General features: G+C 39.7%; 1 protein-coding gene across 2 annotated transcripts in view; it reads right to left on the bottom strand.

The window, feature by feature from the left end:
- Positions 1–27,668, bottom strand: part of HSPA12A (heat shock protein family A (Hsp70) member 12A) — a 53,151-nt gene that overhangs the window by 11,877 nt on the left and 13,606 nt on the right. For both annotated transcript variants that reach the window (XM_032116234.1, XM_032116235.1), the window contains exons 2-7: positions 27,295–27,380; positions 25,264–25,391; positions 18,777–18,963; positions 17,819–17,923; positions 15,875–15,991; positions 697–868 (exon numbers count right to left, since the gene is read on the bottom strand). In XM_032116234.1, coding sequence (XP_031972125.1) covers positions 697–868; positions 15,875–15,991; positions 17,819–17,923; positions 18,777–18,963; positions 25,264–25,391; positions 27,295–27,380 — 795 coding nt within the window. The remainder of the gene's footprint in view (positions 1–696; positions 869–15,874; positions 15,992–17,818; positions 17,924–18,776; positions 18,964–25,263; positions 25,392–27,294; positions 27,381–27,668) is intronic.

The raw sequence follows: 27,668 nt of genomic DNA, 5'->3' as shown, positions 1-27,668 counted from the left end.
TGCCATGTGTTCCACTGAGTGTTGAAAGTCATTAATGCTATTTCATAAAGATGACATCAAAAAGCATCTGCCAATACTTTGGAACACCTCAGACTGATAGTTTCATTGCAGATCCAGTTATTTAGTGCTGCCTCAATAATGCAGATAATCAAACACATAATTGCTTCCAACAAATTAAATGAAAAAAATGATCCAACATGAAGTACTAACTTAAGGCAGAAAAATACCATTGTGAAAGTACTAAAAGACTCCCACAACATCCAAATAAAGGCAAGACAGGGAAGCTACCTGCATGCTAAAATATTAGGAAGAAATTCTTCCCTGTGAGGGTGGTGAGGCCCTGGCACAGGCTGCCCAGAGAAGCTGTGGCTGCCCCATCCCTGGAAGTGTTCAAGGTCAGGTTGGACAGGGCTTGGAGCAAATTGCTCTAGTGGAAGGTGTCCCTGCTGATGGCAGATGGTTAGAACAAGATGATTTTTTAGCTTCTTTCCAATCCAAATCATTCTGTGATGTCTGCTGAGTCAACTTCTAAGCAAGTCTAACTATGGTAAGCAGCAAAACGGTTTATAAAAGCAAACTGATGCCAGCCTGAAACATTTCAAGAGAACAAGGATAACAAGAAATGGTCAGAAACCAGCCCTCAGGGACAAAGCAAACTTAGGCATGAGAATCTAAAAAGTGAATGAACAGAAGTACCCTGTGTAAATCCAGTTCCAATAGTGTCACTCGGGCTGTAGCCATTGACAGGTGCCCTACTACTCAGGTCTATCATCTGGTGCAGGCGCAGCTTTCGGCAGTAGATAGAGGCAGCCTCGGGTTCCAGGGCAATGATCAACTGCTCGGGATTTTCAGGAGATGCCATTCCTGCCTGCGAGAGAGAATGGATCAGAGAAGTGGGGTGGGGGATCCCGCAGCCCAGCAGACCCTCTCAGCACAAGGCTCTCCCCAGCTCGTGGGCTTCGCTGGGTCACCCCTCAGAGTTCGACCCACAAAGGAGCTGCTGCCAGGGGCTAAAGGTCTGCATCTGGGAAGTGTCCTGCCCACACTGCATAGCACAACTCCACAGGCTGTAACAGGGAGGTTTGCATGCACTTACCATGCTAAGTGTCTAACCGAGCACTTGTGTACATGACAGGTGGAGAAACGAAGAAAATCGCTTTGAAACCTGTAATAATTGGCCTAAAACCTGAACTCCTAATTAACCTGTGAATCTGCCAGCTAAGAGGGGCCTCAGCCTCCTTGCAGCCTCCTTTGGCCTCTCTTTGCCACAACAATATTTTAGGTATGTCATTCTTTATGTCCCAGATATTCACAGTCCTTGCCAAAATGAGGTTCCTGCACTGTTTAACTGTATAGGAATATACAATACACTTTGCCGGTAATGCATCTTCTGTCTTACAACCAACATTTTCTATTTCAAAATCCATTGCTTTAAAGTACATTTGCTTTTATAACATCTTCAAAATGCTCAGTATACTCAAGGAGACAAAATACAACAGGGAAGGTTCCCTAAAATGTAATGAGAACAAGCCTGAAAATAATACCACATTATAAAATCAGCATTTGCCATTCTTTCTATTTTCTTTCTGGATTTTCAGCCTTCAGACACAGATATTTTCAAAAAGCCACAAGTTCTTATGTAACTACATCACTCTCAGAACTGGGCTTAAAGAAAAATATTCAAAGAACAGTTCACAAAACTGTGTTTTAATTTCTTTTCCCTGGTACTTCTGCCTACTGAATGATAATTCTGTTAAAATAGGCAACTTTCAACTCTTCCTATCAACTTTTGGGTTACTTGCTGTTACTTTTCAGTTAAGTGCCTGAGCATTAAAGCTTGCCAACCAACAAATAAAACAAAATGAACATTTTTCTGCTCCCACAGTCAGTCTTCCAGCCTTCAACCCATACACATACACTGTGGTCCCTACAGAGCATCTCCAACAAAGGCAGACTCACATGGAAAGTCTGCAGATTGGTTTCAATAAAGCTACTTTGTGGGCTGTGGGAATTGCTGGCTAATTGACACCTGCCACCAGAAACTCAAAGTGAAGTTGGATTAAAAAGTAATACCAGGGTAAGACGAAGGACAAAACTGTCCTTCATATTTACTGATTCATTTTACCCTCTCCATGCTAGTAAGTAAGATAAACAGATTCTTACAGAAAGCATCTTCCTCACTGTTGGTAACAAAAAAGGCAAAACAACAAGAACAAAGTTCTAAAATAAGAAAGAGTTAAGAGTTAAACTAATCAAGGTTGCTCATTATTTTAAAAGCACACCATGACTAGGATTACTGTCACTTAACATCCTTTATTGCCTTTGGGCAAAACTTTCAGCTTCAGTTACATCCACTGGGCTAAAGAGCATGATCTGAAATTAGCAGAATTGTGTGGGAAGGAAAATACTGTGCAAATACTACAGAATATCAAACCGTGCCAGCTGTGTGGCAACACATACTGAAAAAAATATTATATTGAAGAGAATGTTTGCAACCAAACTTTCAAACTTTGGGGCACACAGATTTACAGCAGCCAGACTAACCCTAAAATGTCTAAGAAGAGTATCAATTAAGCACAGACTCTCCTGCCATCACAGCACTTGTATGTGAGCATGTTGGCAGATTATCTATACAGGTTTAGATAAAGCCCTGGAGCTGTACTGGGGATGAAGATGTGCCTTAGTATAAACCCAATCCCTCCCGTGACCCATCTGGATGTAGTAAGCACAGGCAGGGCTGGTTTCATGCCAGCTCACTTCAACATCACTTATCTCCAGCTGAGCTTTTCCACACAGGAGGCTTCAGTTTGCTGCACTGGAAAGAGCAACATCCCAGATATGAATCAATACTCTGTGACAGACATTAGTCTAATTTGCTTAAGAATTCCAAAAATGTACGGTCTCTGCACACAAACTGTCTTTGCCTTTGGAGAGTTTTGCTAAAAGCTTAATCTGGATCTTGCTGCAATTCTAAGGGCTTGGAGAACAAATAGCTCCCAACTACCCTGCTGCAGTTTTCACTTGTATTAAATCCATTACCGTGTTGTGTGAGAGCTCTGAATCTGAGCAGCAAGTGGGCTTTTTCCAATATCTAGCAATGGAGATGAGCCCAAGAGTGCTCAGTCTGCTCCTTGTACTGGCATGTGTCAGCAGCACAGACAATTCTAGTCTCAGTCTAACCTATGCACTAAAGACAAAATTGTATTTTAGTGAAAAAATAGTTTGTTGCTAAGGATATTAAAATCCAAAGGCTTTGCAGGGGTGACAAGAACTGAGTTGCACACACATGGAATGCACTGGTATTTCCTAACTGGAGGTGGCGGTGGGGGGAAGATTGTATTAATTGACAAATCATCTGTTCTAGGGGGAATTTTAGTACAAACTCCCAAGGCTGGTTCTGCTCAAAGCAAACAGTAAACCATTAACAATAACATTTGCTTCCTCCCCTCCTCCAGCAGCAGCCCGTACCATGAACTTTTCACACTGCAGTCAGAAGAGGAAGGCAGTGACCTGCAGCGGATGGACTCGGATCTGTGTTCTCAGACCCTCCATGCACAGCAGATGCTATTCTTGCTCCTTTTTCTCTCTAGCTATGATTTTAACATACCCAAAGTATCTCCTGAGGAAAACATCCAACAGAAATGACAGTTTTCAATGGTTCAAAGCACAGCTGATCCTAACAGAACCTCATGAAGAAAATGCTGAGGTTTTTTGTTTAAAAGCTTTTCTCAGAGAGTTTGAAGGGCCAGTTACAATGAAGAACGGGTTGTTTCACATCATAAAAAGACCATACAGAGAATCTCTAACAGCAAAAGGTACAAGGCATCCAACACATATTTTTATATGTAGACACACATATACATGTACATATATACACACATACATATTTATATATAAATATATATATGTATATGTAGCAATCAGTATTTCATACCTCGTGTATATAGTATTTCTACTTAGACCATGAGAGAGAACACATTACATATATATCTATACATCTATACACAGCACAGAGAAAATGGGGGAAGGGGAGATGATAAAGAAACATGAACACATAAATACTGCTGGGGAGGAATGGAGCAATGAGGTTGTTTTAATACAAGCTCCAAGATGAAGACTTAGGCAGTACATCTGTCCCATCATTACGGCCAAGGGACAGATGGGAGAAAAATATTGAGCATGCAGAGAAAGAGGAGTGGAAACAGCAGGCAGTCAACATGAAGAAACAGTGATGCATTTGTTAAAATTATTAATCGCAGGCATTTGGGAATTTGCTGTATTTTACACTTTCTGCTTTCTGTCTGCCTCACTCCGTGTTCTTGCCCACTGCTGCCCAAGTACTACTGAAATAAAGACCAGGGATTCACAAGTTAACAGGCCTGAGCAGGACAGATCTAAACAATGTCTCAATATTCAACCTTCTATAGATCATTCTGGCAGTGGGACAGACACACCAATTTGCTTTTGCCCAGGGCAGCTTACAGCAGACTTTAGAACAGAGCAGTGTCTTGACTCCAGCCTGCTAAATCTTCTTTCTCCCGTAACGCTCACTAGCAGCATAAACCCAGCCATCACTTATGAAACATGAACGAAGCAGACAGCAGCTTCCCCAAGAACACAGAAGTGGAAAACTCATCACGGGATTACAAAAATTCTTTTGAGCACAAAAAATTTCTTAGAAATTAATTTGCAAGATATTGCTGCATTTACATACCTGGAAGAAGCAAAGAACACTATGAAAAGAACTGCTCTAAAATTCAACTTTGCTCACATGCCTGAAGACTAGGATTTCATTTTTTGACAAGAGAACTCCCAGACCTCACTCACTCCAGTAGCACAGGTCTGTGTGCTGGTGCCAGCGCACTGCTGTTCATGTTCCAAGATGCATCATCGACAGCAAACTTCAAAATCTCACGTACTGGAGCACAAATAACTTTACCATCCAGATGCAGGTGAATTCTCACCCTGGCCACCAGCTCTGTTTTTATAGCCAGAGATGTGTCACCAGGAGAGAGCCACAGCTGACCACAAGACCACATTCCTGATTCCCCAAACAGCATCTGCTGCCAACTGTTAGACTAATTCACCACTAGAAAATACTGAGGGTCTGGACTGCAGCTCAGTACAGCACAGCAGTCTGAGCACTTGCAGAGAACTGTTTTCACTCACACCACAAGCAAAATCACCATTTCTACAAATTAAAAGATGCTGCTTTTAAAACCCAGCCTCACACACCACAACACTCAGGGAAAAAAAAAAAAAAAGCAATGCACTTTTATTTAATATTGCAATGTATATGACCTTAAAGAGAGTACTATAGTAGAATTATTCCATGCAGTCTGAATCTTTTTAAGGTAGGCCTAGATGAAAATGTCTGAACACTGCTGTAATTAGAAGCATTAGCATTTAGCTGCAGTTCTCCACAGCCAGGCAGAACACTGGTGTTCTATCTGGCTTTATTTATCATACCACAGTGATCTCAAAAGAAGTAGAATGTTAGGAAATACACCATCATTAACAAGGTACCTGTTTCCTATTCCTATCCTTGAAAATTATTGAAAGCAACAGTCAGAGTTTCTTTTTCTGGTTTTTCAGAGAGATACACCAGATATATTTCTAAAGGTGGAAAAAAAAAGCCTGATCACTGATTTGTAACACAAGGAACATGCCTTACATACAGTGCACTTGTTCTTTTGAGTTATAAAACTGATTAAAAGAATTGACTGGATGAATTCTACTTTAGTGCTTTGATATATTTTGTAGTCATTAAAGACCTAATTCAGTACGGCTGCAGGGCTGTAGGCACTGCATTCACAATTGATAAGGCATTTCTGGATACAAAAATGTAGCATCAATAAAATAAACAGATAAACACGTGTGGAAGAGCCCCCCTCATTACATGGTTGGAAAAACAAGGCACAAAGACTAAAAGGCTTTCCTTAATGTTGCACAGGAAGCCAAAACAAGGTGGAAATTCCCTGGATAACTCCAGTTCAGTGTCACAGCCAAATGCTACTCTTCCCCAACCAGCAAGGTTCCATTTCTGCCTGTGACATGGAGCACATGCAGAAGCTGCAGGAACAGCTCCACCACAGCCTTGGGTGCCCATTCTTCTCTCCCAGTTTGTCACCTTCACCAACTGCACTACTTTAATCACTTCTGAAGCAATGCTGCAGACCAGACAAGTGCAATGATCTGTTCTTCTGGTTGGTAGGAAAAACCTTTCAAACCTGTTTTACCACCAAAGCCCCATTTGTAGGCAACAGAGATAAAATTTAGAAGTTGGATTCTATGAAACGGCTCTGTAAAGATGATGTGGTTTATTAGGAAATGAAGCTCTGCAGGACCACATCATTCAGTCAAAACAACAGAAGCTGAGGATTAACATCAACATTTTTCTATTTTCCAAGATACTTATTAGAATTAGTAACAATAGGAAAGGCATGATTGCAAGTTAAGCACTGTGCAGACTGCATGAAGAAAGTATTGTGAGGCTGAATCAAGGCAAGACAAAACAGCGGCTGGAAATTAAGTGCCTTGTGAAACTTCCACTGTTTAAACTAATCAGTTCATTGTTAAGGGATTCATGATAACACCATCCACTTAGTGCCTTGGTAAGTGAGCTCCTCTAATCCTCCTCCTTTTTCACTAGCTAGCACTTTCTCCAGTCCTATGGCATCAGACTGGGATGTCACAAATAAACCACTGAGATCTAATTACAGAGGCAGAGCGTGCCAGGAAAGAAGATGAGCAACATGGGAAAAGGCTCCCAGCACTATCCCAAAGAGGCACACAAGGGGAAGCAGGGTTGGCAGAGAGTGGGGAGAGTGGGTACCACAAAGCTGCAGGAAAAGCAGCGTGCATGCAGTTTTCATGGATCTTCAGCCTGGAGAAGGCTTCATAAAAAGTGTTTGAAAATCACTACACATACCCTCACATACCCTGATGCTTTGCCCTTAGACTTTGGAGTAATGAAGAGTGCTGCAGTACAAGAAATACTGTGGGTAAACAGAATAGTGAGGTCAGACAGCCCAGTTAGCTCTGCCCACTTACCTCTTCAAAGACAGATTCTTAAAATTACTCAACAGCCACAAAATAAACAGGATTTTCAAAGATGGGTTTGCCAAAGGCAGAAGGAAGAGCTGCTGGGTGCTCCCCTCCTTTCAAAAATATTCACTCTGCATATAAGAGCCTAGATGAAAACTGAATATTGACTTTTTACTAAAAATCCAATCAACACAATGTTTGGGTGGTAGTTGATCCTGCAAAGATCTGACATCTACAGTGTCATAGAAGCACTTTTTGCTTTACAGAACCATGAGCATTTTGCTTTCTCTTAACATTTGCTACCCATACATGCACATACCTAACAAATGTATGTGAATGCATACATTTTCACACTATTACTGCTGGTTGAACTAAAATTAGGTTTGTGGCACAGGCTGTCCTTGGTCCTAGTCTGATCAGGTGTCACTGATGCTCTGCATTTCCCAAGTGAGAACATTGTGGATAATTATCACAGCTGCAGAATTCTTTCAGTGTCAGCTTCCCTATCTGTACAGATCAGGGACAGGACAAAGATGTTCATCTCTCTGTGAGAACACTACTTGAGAAAGCATAAAGGACACCTCAGGCTATGCTAAAATAGTAGTAACTTCATTTTTCAGACAAGAGGAATACAAGCTACGGAAGATGAAAAAGCCGCTACTGGAGGGGCACAAAACTGGAAGCTGAAAGACCCCTGTAATAATTTCCATTTATTCACTTTGCACAAACATAAGTGATGAAATAACATGAAAAGCATAAAGGCATGAAATCCAATGTAAAAACCAGCCTTTACACTGTCCTTAGGATTTTGGGTTTATCCTGAGAGGTCTCTTTTGGGGCCTCAGACATTTTCCCACCTGCCATGAGGAAGTAGATATCATCACTATGTAGTTATATACTATTTCCCTGCTTTTAAAACACCAAATAGGCTTGGCAGTGCTTTCTGAATTCCCAGGGCTTGCCCATACCAGAACTCTGTACAAAGTAACTTAAGCGACAGAAAATTCACAACCTTCCCAGAGTTTTCACCTGGGCCGAACCTACTGCTGCTCCCACTTCAAACAGGGAACTCACAGGCCCTGTGAAGGGGGTTTTTGGGTGAAATCCTCGAAGCTGCAGCCAGTCAGGATAGATGATAGTAAGGTACCTCACATCTGCACCTGTACAGCTGGTTTGGTGAACATCACTAGACAACATAGAAATTAATTCCAATTGATGGTTACGCTACTCCCCATTTAGCAGTTGTGCTGACCATGTATGCTGAAGGACCACGAGGTTTAGATTAGCATTTCATTTACAATCAAAATTAGTTTTATGGTGGAAGAACCTCTTGTAGGCCAAGGAGCAGCAGAACACCTGCCTGCAGCTCTCTGAAGGGCAGTTCCAAAGACAGCAGAACACAGTTTTTCTCAGTCTTGCCAGGAGCTGCAATGAGGGACGACAGCCACATACCGCAGCTCGTGGAGTCCAAATTGGGACCCCCTTTTTACTACGAAGGTGATGCAGCACCTGAACAGCTGCTCAGAAAGGCATCTCTGTCCTTGGACATTAAATAAAGCCACTGCTGACCCAGTGTTGGCAATAACCCTGCTTCAACTGGAAGGTCAAGCTAGATGATCTCCAACCAACATTCCCACTTTATGCTTCCATGACTCGAAAATGGTGCAGGTATTCTACACTGAGAAAGGCCAGAACTGCAGGATGGAATCCTTCCTAAAGGCTAAGGACCCACACACTTTCTCTCTCCTTGTCTTTGTGACTCTTGTGTCAAATCCTTGCATGTATCAGTGAGAGGGAGCCCATCATGTCTGACAGGGTGACAGCAGTACCAGACTCACTGCTGCAAGCCTGCAGTTATTCAGGTCCTCACAGGTTTCTGTACAGATTGTAATTAGAACTTCTGTCTGGGAATCAAAGGAAACATTTGTCACAGCACACTTTTTGTTTTTAAAAGCGAGAAATATACAGAGCACAACAGCCTCAAGCAGTCCTGTGATCCTAAACATCAGCCATGAGTCATGTTAAAAAGTGATGCAACATATGGAAAGCAATCAGTTCAATGCAACAGGGATGCACAAGTTGAGTTTACAACACCAATGCAATCAGCACTCAAAAAAAAAAAGTGTCTCAGACCAGTGTCTTGTCAGAGAGGGAAATTTGGTTCCTAATTAATTAATTCATGGGCTGTAGAGGAAAATATGGTCTTTATGCTTAAAAATATGAGGATACAAATAGCAGACATGGACTTGAAACCCAGCTTTTGCCTTCAGCTCTGCCACAAGCTTCCTATATAAATTTTGCAAAACACCAAGAACAAATTTTGTGGAACCACCCACTAAAGAAAAAACATCAATTTCTGAGTATCCAAAGAAATACTAAGGTTTTCAGTGGAGCTGTTGCTGGAGTTTGTTGGAATGAGGGGTGTTTGGACTCTGAGTAATCACCTCGGTTGTCTGTGCATGCACATACCTTATCATGCTACTTAGCAAGTTGCTTTGGGCCAAAGCAGAATCCATTTGATATTTCACTTCTGTTTACTAACCTGTCAGTAAAGCTATTGCTGTGGTAAAAAATGCAACATTTCTCCCTCTTAATGGCTGTCTAGAAAAAATGGTATTATCTCATTCTGAAAAGCAAGAGAATAAATGGGGCACCTGGAACCATAATGAAGTGTGACTTTTATTTTCAGCACACTTAAAATAATGAATGTGTGGAGCTGCACTGGCTACAGCCAGAACTGCTGCATTTGTGTGGCCACTGATTAGATAAACCAGTTTGTTATAGACAGCTCGGCTGGCTGATTGAGATAAATGCCTTTGCTAAGCACAGTCAGACTGCCTCAATTTATTTTTCTGGTGTTGCTATTACACAGCTAAGAGTACAAATTGCTTTACCTAAGCACTTCTATACTTCATATTTTATACATTACTTTTATTATCTGTTCTTTTACTTTCAACCTGAGCTTGGAATTCTTTAGGACTGCATAGACTGTTTGATTCTATTAATAAGATTTATACTTATCGGGTCTTTTGGATTTTGTATAACAATTTCCCCTTTTTAATTTATAAAACCATTTTTTCTCCTTTAGGAAGGGAGATGGAACAGAAGGCAGGAAATATTTGAATTATGACCACCGGCTACCAATCATGAAGCAGCACTTTTGTTTACAATTCATGGAGAAGGTTCTGCAGTTTACCTGTGTTTATTTCACAAAAACCTTTTATTAACTGCTCATAAGCAAGATGATTTCTTGCTACACACAGGCGAGGCAGATGATTTCTGGGTCATCGTGAGAGAGAAAAGGATTTCTTGTATTTGTGAGACATGAAAGAAAACCAGTAATTGCAGCAGACCTTGCTTAGGACATTAGATTCAGTCTATCACATTTTGGTCTCAGAAGTAATACAGACACAATATTCCAAGGAGAAGAATCTTGGATCATTTATTAGGCAGGGAACAAATCATGAGACTCTGAAATCACCCATGTTTCTTTGCACAAAAAAATCTCCATATTGCTTGTTTTGTTGTGCCTCTGCTCTTTCACTCCTCAAAAAGTTTCTCAGGTATTGGGTCCACAAATAAATCCAAATTAGCATTACTGAAGCTGAGTCACATATTGCTGAATGATAACATGGTAAAGTAGAAGTTATGTTTTTTGACAAGTTGAAGATAAATGGGACCACAGTGGCATTTGGTTCATAATTCTCCAGGGTGATGTTGCTGCAGCTCCTTCCCAAGGGATTGTTGTCACAGATCACATTTGGGCAGTAACTGAAAGCTTAGCTCCAAGTGGCATTACCAAGAATTTTTTGCTGCATTATATTATATCCCCCAAGGTGCAGGAGAACATTACTTGCAAGTTTTATGAGTAGTGTGCATTAGAAAAATGAAGCCATTAAATTCTCATAAGCTTTTCAATTTTTCATGTTGCAATACTCTAGAAATGCTTTTTGTACCCGGGGCATGCACCAGTTACCACAACAGCAAAACCCGACTCCTCCTATTTATGTCTCTTCCTAATGTCTCAGGCTCTCTCCTTCCCTCTATTTAGAAACATCCTCATTGTGGGCTCTTATGGCTCAGGATGATTTTACTAAAACAACACAAGTGGCCCTGACTGAGGAGGACTTGCACTGAGAAAACTACTTGCTTGCTATTTTCTGTAAGTTCCAGTTTATTCTGCACCTTGGGCTTTCTGATTTTGCCTTAATATTTTTCACTACAGTTCCAATTTCAGCTCATATTTCTTTTCTCTGTAACTGAATATTGCCATCTAAGATGTCTTTTAGACCAATCTATTGTCCTTTCTATGAACTTATTACAATCAAACCCATTTGTTTTAGACCCTGTCCACACTGAGTTACATTTTTGGATTTCTATCACTCCCTAATGACTGTAGTTCACAGCCTTTCAGACCATCCTTTTCTTTTTTTGGCTGGTAAACCCCATCTAGCACAGTGTTTCCACCAGGCAGAAAGAAAATTCTATTTTTTGACTATTTCTGTTCTTTCAGGCAATTTCTAAGAACATGAGAAATGCGTTTCTAAACTTTGTAAGACAGGCACAGATTCACTCTTACACAAAATGCTATGGAAACCTCTTGTTTTACTTGTTTTAGCAAAAGAAAAAACTCCAGATACTTCAACTTGTGCCACAAAGTGGACAAACAGAAATACAGAGAATTGGATTAGCAGATGCCTCTGCCTTCATGTGAACCTGGCTGAGGAACTCACATGTGTGAGCAGAGATCAATTAGCATACATTTTCCACTCTGTAATCTTCACCTCTCAATTAGTTATCCTTTCCTAATTAAACATAGCTACAAGATGCAGAATCCTCCCCAACACATCACTCAATAAACATTATCATCCTCATGATTAAAAAGATCTTAATATCACAAAAGTGAAACCATAGACTCAAGAGACCCCCACAAGCTACAAATAATCAGGATGGTTGATGCATTAACACATTCTGCCTCATCTCTCTCATTAAAAAGTCCTGTTTCAGAAAAATAACCAGCTTTCCAGTGCTGCTTGCACCTTCTTATGCAGTTTAGAGCAGAAGCCGGTCACACTGTCCCTACACAAATAAATTTCGGTTGTGTGTGTTTTATGAACAGAAGAACAGACTTATGAGGGAATAAGAGTAGCTCAGCTTCACAAATTTCAATCTGGTTAAGCCCCCCAAGCCATCTTTTTAAAAATCAAACATACTTCATGTCACGTTTTTATTAGCAAGGAGTTTCTTGTGCTGTCCCATTATTCTTTCACCCAGTTTGTTTATTTTTCTCCGAAGGTTTCTCCAGAGCAAAGCAGTATTGATCAATGTAATGTCATTGACCCTGGAATGCAACGTGTTAAATAATCCTCACTGTGCACATTCCATTACAAAACTGATGTGAAAACAATAATAAATGTTGAGCATAGGAGCTGGTTAAATAAAGCCTCTGGAATTTTAGGCTCACGTGCTTAATCCTATAACCTAGACTGCCTCTCTTTTTGTTTATACGAGCTTATCATGCAAATGATTTTATTTGTATGTAATTGTAGGTATTTGAAAAATTGCAGGTAATTGAAAAATAAATCTACTTCAGAGCTCTAGAACTCAATTTCAAAACTCAACAGTTCATATTAAAAAGAAAAGAACCTTCAGTATCTCAGACTAGACCAACTGACTGATGTTTGAAAGCCCACAGAGTATTTCAGGCAAGCTTATGAAAATGCACCAGCCTTCCGTTTCCTTCGCTCTGCCCTGAGTGCATTTGTTATGCCATGTTTTACTTTCTTATCTTACAGCTTCTGCATTCAGATATTCCTGTCACACTCCAAAATCTTCCTTAAAACGTTATTCCTATTAGCATGTTCAAGGAATTCCAGCCTGCAGATTCTGCTCTGCACTTACTGTGCCCAAAGAATGCAAAGCAGAACAACTGGGACACAGAAACAAGAAAAGTTGATGCTATTTATGATGCCTTATCTTTTACTGGTGGGGAGAATCGCAAATATGACTATAAATCCTAAAAGTCATTACTAAGGATGTAGTGAAGACTGATGCAATGCACACTAATCCCAGCAGACATGTTTTGGGAAAGAAAACTTAAAACTAAGTGAGTCCTACAGAGCTGACACTCTGCTCTTGCCACAGAGCTCTCTCCAGCTCTGACCACATCTCAACAAGTGTCACAGAGCTGTAGAACCATCTCTGGACACACAGGAATTAAGCATGAGGGACGGCAAAAAGCACCTGTGAACTGTTATTCAGGAATAAAGTAATTTTGATTCAGCAAAATAATCTGTAAAGACATGCAACTCTCTACAACCTGCCAGACTTAGTCTGTTGGAAGGCCCCAGAGAGCAAGATAAATGAGAATAAACAAATACCTGCTTCAAAGAGGTAATAACTCAGCTATAAAAATTGTTAAGGATACAAAAAGCACAATAGATGAATACAGATAGGGCAGGCAGAGTAACAGCAAGAAGCAATGAGGAGTAGATCTCCCATAAAAGTAGGTTAATCACAGTCAAGTTTTTGTAGGCATGAAAAAACCCAGAATTTTAAAAAGGGTTTCAGAAGAGGAAAATGAGTGAGCAATACAGATGTTCATGTCCAGGACATGCAGCTTATGTCTGAGATGACACAGATGGAGTCAAATGTGGGCTGATTTCCTGTCAAATGTGAGGCTACGAAACTCTTTAGGGGCAATATTCCAAAGAGATACAAACCAGGCCAGACTACAGCTGCTGAAGCCAAGGAAATGATGTTGCAGTAACCAAGATGCAGAATCCCTGACAGCTTAGATGAAAGCTCAGCAGTGTACAAAGACAAGAAAAGCTGTCATGCAGACAGAATTAGCAGGATTTTGACAGGCTGGATGGAAAGAGAGAGGAAGAACTGTGAGCTGAAGGGAACACCCAGATTACTCATTCAATGAGAAAGCAGCAGAGCAGCTGGAAGGGGACAATGCAGGAGCCCTTGGGCAGATGAAGAGTTCCAGGTTAGCAATGTTTTGTTTAAGGCAAAGCAGAGATGAAGGGTGTCAGAGCTGCACTGAGATCGCAGGCTAGTCAAAAGCTGATGGATGTTGAACACAGAAGCAGATTTCCAACACTTCGTACTCTACTTTATTAATTCCATTAGCTTTGCCTAGACAACTCCTTAACCATTCCAAAAAGGCTGGGCTTTACACTGTGAACCAGTGACTGAAGCTGCTTTAGTACTTTAGTTCTCTTGGAGCTACCTCACTTGATACCGACTGCTCAGCAGAATTCCACAGCTCAATAATATTTTCTGCAAGTTAACTCCCAGCTCAGACTGGTGGCTGTACTTCAGTGTGTCTCCTGTTGCAAGGTTTCTACCACTGCCTTTTCACACTTTTCTCTACATGATGCCCCTCATTTTCAAGATGCTTCCATATTCCAATAGCTAGCAACAAGAGCTGCAAGCTCTGATCCATCCATGAGGAACATTTGGATCCAGTAACAGGAATCTGAAAGACTGAATGGAAATTCAGAATTCTGTTTTCTGCACCTGTTTCTTCATTCCCACTGCTTTGAAAAAAATCAGCCATGTGTCAAGTTAACATGAATTATTTCCCTAAACTCATGTTTTCCTGCAGTGGATCACACACCCCGAGTTAAAAGCCTTGTCAGTCCTTGCTGTTTATCAAGCTTGCCCATAGAAGTACACAATCACAGACACAACCACAGACACAGACACTAATTAACAACATTCCATTGTGCCACAAATGAGAAATGCCAAGAGATCTACCTGATCCCTGCCCTGCTCCTTCCACAGCTCCCACTTCACGAGCACACATGCACACAGACAGCAGGCAGACAACAATATACAGAGATAATGAATGGGTCTCTAGTGTTTCAGATTTACCTACAACCGTGTCCTTCCATCAGAACTTTAAGAGTGTTTTGCTTCTGGCACTAGCATTAGCAATCCCACAATACAGACTGTTAAGAAAAATGTTGCTCAACATTAGAGATAGTTAGAAACAGAGTTAGAAAAATCTGGGTGCTTCCCAGGAGCGCTCTGCAAATTACTCATGAACTAGAAGATACTTTACAAACTGTGCATTGCATGGCTGCTGCCAATGGCTTACGCAAGTCTATGAGCGAAAATTAAAAAAAACCAACCAAACAAACTAAAAGTGAATATCCTGATGAAAAAAAGAATGTGTACATCTCATGTATTAGAGACACAAACTGAATTTGAAATAAAGGACATGCATATGGGAAGTGCACATATTTGAGGGGCGGTTGGAGGGAAAGAGTTAAACGCAGATAAACCTCTTACTGGCGAAAATAACGTTTGAATTTAATTTTATATCCAGACTATCCGGTTCACAGTCCTTTCATTCCTACTGTGGGAAAACGGGAACTGGAAGAAAAGTCCCACCAAGGAGGCTCTTTTCTTTCCCTCCTTTTTCCTTTTTTTAAAAAAACTTTAAAAGTCTGTGATGACCTAAAGAAAGTAACAAAACAAATCTGTGTCCAGTATTTTAAACTCAGCTTTCCCTAGGGTCTCAAAACTGCATCTGTTCCATGTGCACTGAGTTCAGCAGGAATACATTGTCCAAGATGACAATCAGTCAGTGAGGGACACCAATATATGAAAGCAAATAGTAAGAAAAAGGCACTTAAGAGGTGAATACATATAACCTACACCTACTGCTTGGTAGATTTAACTCCTCTTTCAATGTTTCTAGACTGTATTTATACAGTTTATACTAGAGTAAATTGCCCCAAATACAGCTTATCATTTAGCCTATAAACTAGGGCTTTAAAGGGGCATTTGTACATTCAGCCTGTAGTATTACCTTGTAGGCAGCTTGTCTCATAAACTGCTTTGCAGGCTGCTTCCAAATAGCAGGCACTGTAATGACCCATCTTACTTCAGTGTTTTCAAAGTCCGAGCCTCCTTGGTCACTGAGTTCCTGAAAAAAAAAAAAAAAAAGGAAAATAGAGGTGAATGCAAAATGATGGGTCTCTACTTTACAGGAGAACATTATTTTCTGTTGGCTCTGGTAACAGTAATCCTCTTTTCAATTTTTCTTCTGTTACATCCATGCTACAAATCAGAATTACTTCCAACCTGCCAAGAATGCTTTACTATGCCAAAAGGTGGGATTAAGGTTGAAGCTTTCTCAAGGAGGCCTACAGAAAAGTTTACTGCTCAACATACAGAAAATTTGGCTTTTGCAAAAGCAGCAATTTACAGAATATTACCGCACATTTATGTACATTCTTAGCCATGGTATGGGATTTGCTGTAGCCTGAAGAATTCACACTTACATTTTGATTAATAGAGAGAAAAATATTTGGGGTATCACTGATGAACATTTATGTTTTACAATCTGGATTTTTCAATGACTTCTTTATACACCACTTACCTTTAAATCAATTTTTTATAATGCAGTTAACAAGGGGAAGTTATAGTTAACCCCTTTAAAAAAATGACTGATTGGTCCTTCAAAATTTTGCTTTAAGCAAACATTCAAGACTAGTTTAGTACTTTTATTGTCCTTTTTTTCCCCCTTAAAAAAGAGGGAAGTCTGTACTGCATTTGCAAATTAGGTGATATACTGACATGTTTTGGGCAAGGTTCCAAGTAAAATGTCATTACCATATGTCCTATCTAAATCTCCATCCAAACAGAGAAAGGTTCAGAAAGGTGGACAACAGGCCTTTAGAATATAAAAAAATGTTTCTGCATGTGCTGAGCCAAGGTGTTGTGTTTGTTTAGCTATGCTGCACTTCAAAAATCCATGCTGGAAAAGTAGTACCATTATACTGCACAGGGCACCACAGACACATTACAGTCCAAAGTAACAGCCCACTCACATGGCTTGGCTAATTAGTTCCAGGATTCACCCACAAATGCCAGGGATTTAGTTATTAACATCAGGAAAAGGATGTAGCCCCGAACAGGCAGCACAGCAAATATATGGGATTTTATCCAACATTCATATTTGCTAAGACTATCCCCAGACCATGCACAGGTCCAAGTCTGTGACTTTACAATCAAGCCCAAAAAAATATAGTTCAAGATGTCTTTGACAAGACAAGGAATTTGAGTTGTAGTGGCAGGATTGTTTCTCTGCAGCCATAAGGAACAGACTGGCATCTCAGAGAAAGTAAATTAAACCTATTCAAAAAAGCAGGTTAGCTTTTAACCATAAGGCTATTTTAAACAACACTTGCTTGGATGAATACTCTGATTTGACCCAGGAATTGCTCTGCTTACACTGACATTATAGTGGCATGTTGGAAGCCAATGTTTACTTAACTCACAATTGACTGTTTACACAGGATTTAAAAATCTCAAAACCTGTTTACTGGGGACATGTATTCCATTGGAGAATAAGAAAAACAGTCTTGTGATCCAAGAACACTGCAAGAAATGAGCACTGCAACATTTCAAATCAGAAATGGAAAATTATAAGCTTTTTAATTTTCTTGTCAAATCAACCTTTTTTTCCATTAAAAATACGGCAGAAAATATCTAAGCCAGTAAAAAGCTATTCAGAACTCTGCATCACAGTGATGCTATCAGTGATCAAGCTTGACCTGTGCAAGGGGAAATTACTTCAGGGTATTGTGAGCTCTCCAGAGTCCACAGCCTGCCTGGAGTTTCTACACCTGCCTTGCTTTGTTTACATCAAATACTACTTAGGTCAAAGCTTGGCAAGGTTGAAAATATTAAGCTCATATTTATACTAGTTATAAATACAGCAAATCTTGATAAGGAAGCATTACCCCACCTTTAATGCCTGTTCCTTAAAGAACTGCAGAGCATAAGCAAATATCTCAAGTGCTTTGACTTTTTTGCCATTTGCAGCTGTCAGGTCTGTCTCCATGGTAAGATTCTACATGAAAGAAAATAACTAGAAGTTATTGAAAGAAAAAGGCAAACATCAAATTAATTCCCACTGCTTGAGGACAGGGAACTCTTCATTATTCACCCGGTTAGGAAAAACTGACAAAACTATTCTGAAGAGGATTTAACTCATCACTTGAATTTCCTGGAGCATGACATTTTGCTGCTTATTTTAGACTTTGTTTTTAAACACTTTCCATGCCTACAGATAACTGCAGGCAGAGAGAGAAATATGGACTAAATAATTGCAGTACATGTATCTGTAAATAATTGCAACGAAGCTGCCGATGCAAGATATTTAATCCAAGTTAAGAGTTAAAAGAATAGAATTTTGTTTTCCCACCAACACATGAAACCAGAAAACACCTCAAAACAGAAAGTACTGGCCTATTCCCAAAATTCTAGAATGGACTAAAGACAAAAATACAATCAGTAGGAATAATGTCAAATTAACAGCCTGATTGGCACTTGCAGTTCTGGCAACGAAATTCTGGGTGAATTTGCTCTGCTGCTCTAGAGCTCAGTATAGCTCTTACATCCCATTTCTGCTACCAGATTTGTTGACCAAACCAACCTCATGCAGACTCGCCAGACAGGACATGAAGATCTAAGCAAAGCAGATACTGAACTTTTCAGATCTACAAGGAAGGCTGGCAAGATACAGTTGCCAAATGCAGTGAGAAACAATATGAATCATAATGCTAACTGAAGAGTTCAACTTATTCCATTTACTCTCTAAACTTAGAAATGCTTCACTTCTAGTTGACAATTTTCAGGCAAAAATCTAGTACTGTTCAGAGGAAAACAACCTGAGCAGCAAACACAGTTTGGATATTACTTACACCACTGGTATGTAGCTTCATCTTGAACTTTTCAAAATACAACCAGTGCTTTGATTCAGAGGGATCCAAGTCATGGTAGTAGTCTCTTGCTGCATAGCCAAAGCTATGGAACTTTCTCTCTGGTGTTAGGAGGATAGTGGTTGGTGTCTTCTGATTGGAAACACCTGGATCTCCACCTTCCCATCGTCTGGCCAAAGAGTGAAACAGCTCCAGTTAGTGATGCTCAGTTTTAGAGCAGCAGAAAAAAACCAAGTGTATCATGAGAAAAAACAAGTGTGCTGGCAAATTGTACAGATTGCTTTCCCCTCCAAAGATAGTAATTTCAAACCATATAATACCAAAATCAAGGGGTTTTATTCCCATCTAAGAAAAAAAGACTGCAATTTTCATTTCAGGTAATTCAGTACATTTTTGCAGTTAGTTTGTAATTCTTAAGGATATATCCCACTCAGATAAGAACACAGATTCCCTGAAGTAAGCCATACACAATTAAGGAAACAGTTTTGTACTTAAAATTTCTACCTAAGCCAACACACGTAATAAATATTGTAGAGAAAAAAAACCAAATCAAGTAATTATCCAAGAAAACTACTAATAAAACCCTAAATACGGCCTTTCCAATTGTGATTCAGGCTTCATGAATGGTTACTTGGCAAGAGATATTTTTCCCATTCTGAATTAGGGACCTGCTTAAGTCATCTGCACATCACCACGGGAAAGTTGATTAAATCCCCATTTCTGTCCCAGAATACTCTGAAACAAGACAAGCCAGTTCAACCCACATCTGATCATGTGCCTCATTTCCTAGAACCTGAAACTCTGAAGGCATACATGCCTGCAGATGTTGAGCTCTCTGCATTGCACTTTCTACTCAAGTTGATGGATTTTGTGTTTCAAATGCCCAAAATGCTCTACACAAGTTTTATCTGTCAAAAATGAAGCAGACTTCCCTGACCTCAAAGGATATCAAAGGCACCAAAATATTTGTCACTACTAGTGAACAAAACTATCCTATCTCATCAAGATTGTGAAGGTATCTTTGGGGGGTTACTCATGAAAGTATTAAGGCAAAAGTAACCCAACGCTGCTTTCACAGAACGGATAAGGAAATAAATAAGGAAATAAATAAGAACATTGAATATGGGAACACCCAGCAGTAGGAACAGAAGGGGGGCATGGCAGGACAAAAAGGTCAGACAGTAGAAGGTTGTAGAAACAGCTGGGAGCATTCCTGTCTCCTCATTTCTCCATCACAAAAAAAAATGCAGAATGGAAGAAACTGACTTTACTGTTCCTCCCCCCACCATATACAAGTACTTTCTGTATGAGAAACAAACATTTACCAGAAAATATTTTCTTAAAAAGGCATCAGTGGAAAATCTGTTTATGCTCTCAGACATAATCATAACATAGCTCAAACAGGAGCCAAGTTAAGATCACACAGGCAACTGCATTCATTATTAAACTACATGTCGATTGCTTTTTCTAAAGATAGCAAAACACACTTTCAGAATATACTCCTGCCAAAGCCCTCATTCTGAAGCATAAAAAGGCTGCCTTGCTCTGTGGTAGCTGTTTATGGACATAGGAAGAGCATGTAGAAAAAATAATTTCCATTTTACTCTCAGAAACAGTTGAATCCACTGAAAATTAATTGACCTCCAGACCAAGGCAGAAAAGTGACATGGAAAACTGCAATCTAAGGCGTTTGTACTTGGCAAAACAACAAGGAATGGGATCTTCTGAAGGGCTGGGAGCCCCTCAGAGCAGTCAACTGGATCAGACAGAGCAAAATCTCTTTTTTTGCACAAGCAGCAGAGAATAACATGTCTGAACTTCCTTCACTGCAGAAGAGAATTCCATTGCCCTGAAAGCAGAAACAGCATGATGAGGAGTGGAATGATTTCCACATTCATCCACTTGAAAAAACTTCCCTAAACCTGCCTAGTTCCGCTGCTCAGCCCCTGAGCTATAATCAGCTGGCAAGGGCTCTGCTCCAGGTCATTTCTTCTAACCTGCTGCTAGAAATGCACTTGGTCAACTCCAAAACCTTTGAGTAGGTGTTACAGCAAACATATGGTTCCAATGTGAAGAAGCTGGGATCTCACAGCTCATGAACAGAAAACACTGCTATTGCACCAGATTGTTAAATCCCACACACCCGCTCCAAGCAGAGAGGAGACAGACTGATATCGTTTTTGCTTGGAATCATTAATGATTCATTCTGAGTCACTGGTGGGAAATGCCATAAATAGGCTGTGGCTAATAACAATGCTTCTTTGTTTCTCATTACGGCCAGGCACATTTTCTCTTTCCGGAATAAGCACGCTTAAGGTGCAGTTTAAATGAAGACAAATTTATGTTCAGTGCTACAGGATGAAATTTTCAAAGCCACCTGGAGAATTGGATGTTCGCTTCCTGATGAGTTTCTGATGGAAACTGGACACGGTAATTGCTCAGCATGTTCTAAAGCCCTCGTCTTGCATTACTGTTCAGTCACAGAAAGGACAGTACGGAAAGAGAAGGGGAAGCATGACTTTAGCATTTGCAATCAGAGATATAAAAATATTCCCGTGTGATGTTTTTCTAGAGAGAAGCAGATGCAAAAGCAGGGGAATGGTAACTCCTGGCTGCAACACGCTTCCCAGGTGGAGCCTGGCCTCGCTCCAGTTAGGAGAGGATTTTAGTCAGTAGGGCTAGGACTGCATCACCTTCGTTTGCAGATTTCTTTCATGGTACCAATACAGGCAAAATAATGGTAATAATGCTGTTAGGAAAAATAAAAATAAAAAGGAAATGCCTACCAAAAGCATAAACCTATACAAGCCAGAATTGCGCTAAATGCATGTAGGGGATATTTTTGCAGAGCAGAACCACAGTTAAAAAACTATTCAAACAGAACCAAAGTAGACTTCTTTCAAATGAAAACATATGAGTTCCTAGGTTGATATAAAGTGGAGTATCTCAACAGAGATATAAACAACATAGACCTGTTTATAGCCACAGAGCATCTAACTGTATACTAGAAGTGAAAATAGAGACAAGAGAGTCAGAAAAGGAGCATGAGGTTATATAAAGGTTAAAGAAACGCCCTTACTCGCACTTCAATCTGGCTAAGACAGACCAAAGAGTGACTTGTGCAGAGTGATGAGAATTTGATCCAGAGCTGCAGCTCCACATTCAAGGAAATGAAACACTGGGGTCATCAAAATGCAGCTGAGTGCCACCAGCAGTGTGTATGCAGAAAAAAGGCAAGTGTGTGTCTCCCAATAATTACAATCAGACAGGGAAGAGAGGGAAAAGGAAAAAACCTGAAGGTTGAAGTTGCACTGAAAAGAGACAACATTCTCCCTCCTTCCAAAGACAGACTGCAATTTGTTTCATAGCCACATGCATTTTTTCATTTATTCTTCTCCATTTGTGAAATACTCCCATTCAGTTGGATGCTATTTAGCCAGTAGCCAAAACATCTGTAACTTCATGGAAGTGCATATAAATCAAGAGAAGTTTTTCAAAACTGTGTAATATCTCATATATTTCTTCCAAATGAGACACATTCACTTGTTCTACAGCAGCAAATATGCCTTATGGCTCTGGCACTGCCCTGCTCACTGAAGTGCTGAGCTCATGGCCAGGCTGTTCAGATGCCTTTACTCCAGTCTCAAGTTATGGTGCAAACAGCACTCGTAACACGTTCACTCTGCAGAAAAGAGTCTGAACCACAGCTACCTTTAACAGAAGCTGGGGGCACCTATCAAGCGTTGTCAGTACTACCTAAAACTGATAAAACAGTAACCAAGGTTTTGCAATCGAAGTGAAGTCATTCATTGAACATTTACAAACCCACACCCAACTCCAAACATGCTGAGATGAGTGAGGCTACTCATACATTAAAAGATAAATAGATGCTTAAAGAACTTTGTTAAGTCAATGCTTATAAACTCATTTTTTTTAGCACTGGACATCACAGCAAAGAAACACACACAGTCAAAAACATGACTTTGTTTGCCTACTAATTACACAACAAGAACCACGGCACTGCTGGCACTACACTCAAACCTGGTGCTAAAGCCCCATGTGTTCACTTTTCCAAAGCAGAACCTTCTAAACAAACCCATCTTACCCTTTTAGAGAAAAGCAGCTTTGTTAAAGGCAGGCAGAAATCTAAGTATCTGGAAAGGATCAACACTAAGGAGGGAAGGTGGAAAAAATGTTAGGAAGTAGAGAGGACCATGCATCACTGGTATGCTTTATTTTAAAGTAAACATTCTCGATTGCCGCTGGGAAGCTACATTTACTCTGCTGAAATATTTGTAAGTTATCCTACATGTAAGCCTCATTATACACAGAGTTTGAGCCCCTTAATACCTTCTGAACTACTGAAGACTTATCTTAATAAATATACCCTTCTTTTAATTGAATTTCTTTATTTCATGAGTATGTATATATAAATATATTTAAAGATATTACATGTATTATTTGGTAAGTCAATTTCAGTTATATCTTGCCAAAATCCCTCCTGGACAGAAATACCTCTTTTAAAAAAAATTAAAATAATTCTTGGTATTAAGATATATTCCATTGTTAGAAATACCTGTTGGAAATATGAATGTATCTCCCCCTCACCCAAAAAATAAAAATGTTCCCCCCTTCTTGTTGGAAACACATGAAGTAATTTATTTAATTTCTTTCAACATCAGGATCTCATATAATAGCTACACAGGTCTGAAATCACAGTCATGCTGCCATTACTGCACAAGGAAGAAAACGTTGTGTTTTCAACCACAAGCAGCAAAATTTCAATTAAGATTTGGAATATACTGCAAGCACCTGGATTTCAATGTCCCAGTGACTGACAGCAGGAAGCCTGGTAAGGAGAAGGGATTTCTCCAGGGAAGGAGAATCTAATCTATAACGTGAATCCAAGAGCAAAACCAGGTCCTAAGGTAAAACTTGAGTCCAAGGCACTTCAAGGACTTCCCTAGAAACAGCAGTGATTTCACACAGTAAAATCTCCACAGAGTTTAAAGAACAACACAGAGTTGTTCTAAATACAATTTAGGCTTGCTCAGATACAGCTTCAGAGATGTTTTCTCTCATTACATCCAACTTCTTTAAGAACTTTAATTAATTACTTGCTGCCAGAAGAGAATAGGAATTGATAAAAGTGGGTTCCAACTTGCCCACCCTGAGAGCTGTCTGAGACAGCAACATAGAGCCTGTCCTTTGACTTCCAACCTCGGGCACCTTCCTGTACTGCTGAGAGAACAAGAGATGGCTGAAATGCAGAAAAGACCTCGAAAGCATTACTTGTCCATCCTGCAAATGATAGATATCTTTGCAACTGGATGGCATAACACCATTCCTAATTCACTCTCCTTTAGACAGTATTTCAAATCCCTCAGCTGCAGTACATCTTTGAAATACTTTGCAGCCATGCACAAACCAGCTATGCAGACCGACTGCACAATCAATAGTGTCTGCTGAGATTTAGGGAGCTGCATTCAGCTACCACCTTTGCTTAGAAAAAATGCAGTATGATGTCACACTGGACTGCAGCAAATTAGGCTTTTTGACCTTTTGTTCTCAGCATTACAGCACAGTACCTACTTCTGTAACAGCAGCCTTGAACCTCTATGGCTGAGCTTTTCATATGTACATAGTTTATATCTAAAATTATCTATATCTTGCTCTTGTTACAACATAGTAATTTTAAATATACTTTAATAAGAACTGTGTATGTTTTAAGTTATAAATAACTTTTTAAAAAAGACTATAACATATTATAACAATGGTTTGTAGGGCAAACCTTTCAGGTAGCTGCCATAACAGTTTTTGCATTTGCGATTGCATAGACTTGTATTGTGCTGATTTAATCTAGAAATTTAAAAATAAACCCCCTACATCACAGCATCTAAATCCTGTCCTTTACATACATATAACACAGACAGATTTCACATCAAAATTTCATTTTCACATTCATGACTTTTGATTGTTTATTTCGCAGTATCAATGGATCAATATCATAGATTTGATTCAAATTTAATGCCACAAAGCTTGAATCAGCCAAAGGAACTCCCAGTGGAAGTACCCAGGTGTTGTACACCCAACCATACAGGGTGTGATTCCACAGGATGGGCAGCTCCTGGATGCCATGACCCTTAGAAAATCAGTCTCTGAGATAAGGGCATCCTGACTTAATTATTAAATCTGCTCCCTGAACAATTCTCGATATTCACTGAACCCTCCTTTTACTCTGTCATTTTGTAAACTCAGCAAAATGAGAGGGGATGTGCTCCCATTGACTACTAAAGCAAATCAGAATACAGTAAGATGCAACAAAAAGTCACAACCACGAGAAATCTGCACACTGTGGTATTGCCAGACAAAACCAGACACTTCAGGCTCCTGTAGAAAATATTGATGGCTACTGCAGGCAACCCATGTTATCACAGTCACAAACTAAATGCTGCATTGCAGACCTTACCTCATTACATGAATACATTCTGGCTCCTTGGTGAAGCTGTAGGCGTAGCCACTGGATGTTGTGCCAAAATCAATAGCCACAACAACAAGAAATAACTGTTCTACAGCATCGTCTGCATCAGAGTCCTTCTGTTAAACAGCACAAGCAAAATAGACAGGGTCACTGATCAGAATCATTGTAACCTGTCAGAAGTTTTGCTCTGCAAGACCTGCACATCTCTGCAGTGAAAATCAGGACTGACTTAAACTTGCCTTTGTGACCAAAGTTGATACCAGAAAGCTGCACATTCCAATGGAATTGGAAATTCAATACATGACTCAACATATATGCTAGAGCTTTTTATACATAATTTTCTAATCAAAGCTTCCTTCATACTAATTTTTGGAGTACTTCTTATCCTGTATTATTAAAACTTATGGGTTTAGGGATGGGGGGTTTTTTTATTTTTTTTTCTTCCTAAACTGATCAACTGAAGAATATGTTTATGCCTATTAATGTGGTATATTTGGGACTTACTTGCTGATTTTACAACTTAACTATGTCATAACCTTGAACATGAAATACTATTGCCATTCAAAAATAACGGAGACAAACCCATCCACCCAAAATACAGCAATAAGCTTTGTATCCCATGATATAAAGAAGAATTTATGTAACACCTATTTAGCCAGCACTACATGCATTCTTTCCTCCTGCCTCTCCTAGAATGTGGGAAGCTTTTTGGCTGCTTATGATGAATTTGAATCCTTCTCCCTGCCTTTTACCTGTATTCCTGCAATCCCTGAAAAGCACAGTCAAGGGCAATACGCTCCAGACCCTTCAGCAGCCTTGTTGCCCTAAATCCACCAGGGCTGCTCAGCCTGTACTCTCAGAAACACTTTGAAGCAACTGTTGTTATCTTCCACAGAGGAGCTGCCAAATGTCTCACTCTATGAGCAGTGTTCCACCATATTCCACACACATCTCTGTTAATTCCATATCTCCCACTTCCTGCACATTTCTGTTGTATCCCTACATTTTCCATGATCACTCCATACACCTGCTACTTGAAATGGAAAAACAAGAGCAGTAAGTTTTGGTCTTAAATATGAAAGATTTGTTTGGATTCTCCTAATAAAGCTTTATCAACTAGGACAATGTCTTCCTCAAAGAGTTTAACCAGCAAATCTAATTGAAATAGGACATGATTCATCGATATGACAGAAGTAAAAAGGGAATTTCAAGAGAATATGAGAAAGAAGGGAATAAAAGGCAAAAACCATGAGAGACAGCACTGGAAACCCTGAACATGGGTTTCTGCACAACTCTGAACTTGAATCAGAAAGCTAAGGCAGAAGGCTGACAAGGATAAAAATGTGTTCTGAACACGATGCTTTGCAATAGCATGAAATACACTGTGCATGTACTGTGTTACAGTACGTATATCATACTGGTGATCTTAAAAACGGGTGGGAGTTAAGTTTTAACAGGAGTTTATCAACAAAATCAGCATGATGTACAAGAGACTAAAACACACTACCTACGGGACATTGTCTTGCTTCTTAAAGCTCACAGAAGTGGCTATTTTCCTTAAGAAATAAAACCAGTTAGTTCTATTTTGAGCTTCTACCTCTCTCTCAGAGCAGATTTTTTTCTCCAGGAGTTTGCGTTTTACTTTTGAGTACCATATATATCCTTCTTTTTCTCTGAAAGGAAGACGACTTATCAGGGGCTGCCTAAACAAATCAGTGATAAAGACAAGTACAGATTTTGGGTACCCTGAGGATCAAGTCCCTGTGTTTGATATAAAAATATGCAGGAGCAAGTCTATGAGTATAGCCAATGAAAAACAGCAAAACTAGGAGCCCAATGAAAAGGAATGAGAGCTCTGTCAACAACCCCAGTGTGACCAAAATCTCACTTCATACTATGGATAGCATAAAGGTAATCAGTATGGAGGAAATGACAACTTTCCAAATAAATTATGTCCCACTAAACAGGCACAAGAATGTAATGTCAGCATACAGAATATGTTAAGAGTGCACTTCTTACCACAATGTGTGATGGAGACAGTGGAGTTATTCCAGGGTCTCCCAAACTTTTGGCTGGTGATGAGTAAGCAGATGTGGAAACTGCATCTAAAAAGAAACAAATACTCATCAGTGTCAGTAAGCAGAATGAGTAGATACAACAGTTACTTTGCATACTGCTAAACTGTTTTCCAGTTGTAAAAAATCTGCTAAAACAGAAAGCAAATTCCACAGCTGCCATCTAAAATACATGTTTTGCCCTTAAAACATCCTAAGACACAACTGCAGTTTCGGTTTCAAATGTTTGTCTGACCTTCATGACAAACTACCATTATTTTATAACATTGTCATGTGCATCTTAAAAGTCTTCCTAAATATATTAAAAAATCATAGTTG

Source organism: Corvus moneduloides, chromosome 8 (genome assembly GCF_009650955.1).
Source record: "Corvus moneduloides isolate bCorMon1 chromosome 8, bCorMon1.pri, whole genome shotgun sequence".
Lineage (NCBI taxonomy): Eukaryota > Metazoa > Chordata > Aves > Passeriformes > Corvidae > Corvus > Corvus moneduloides.
This window is presented reverse-complemented; position numbering and strand designations above follow the sequence as displayed.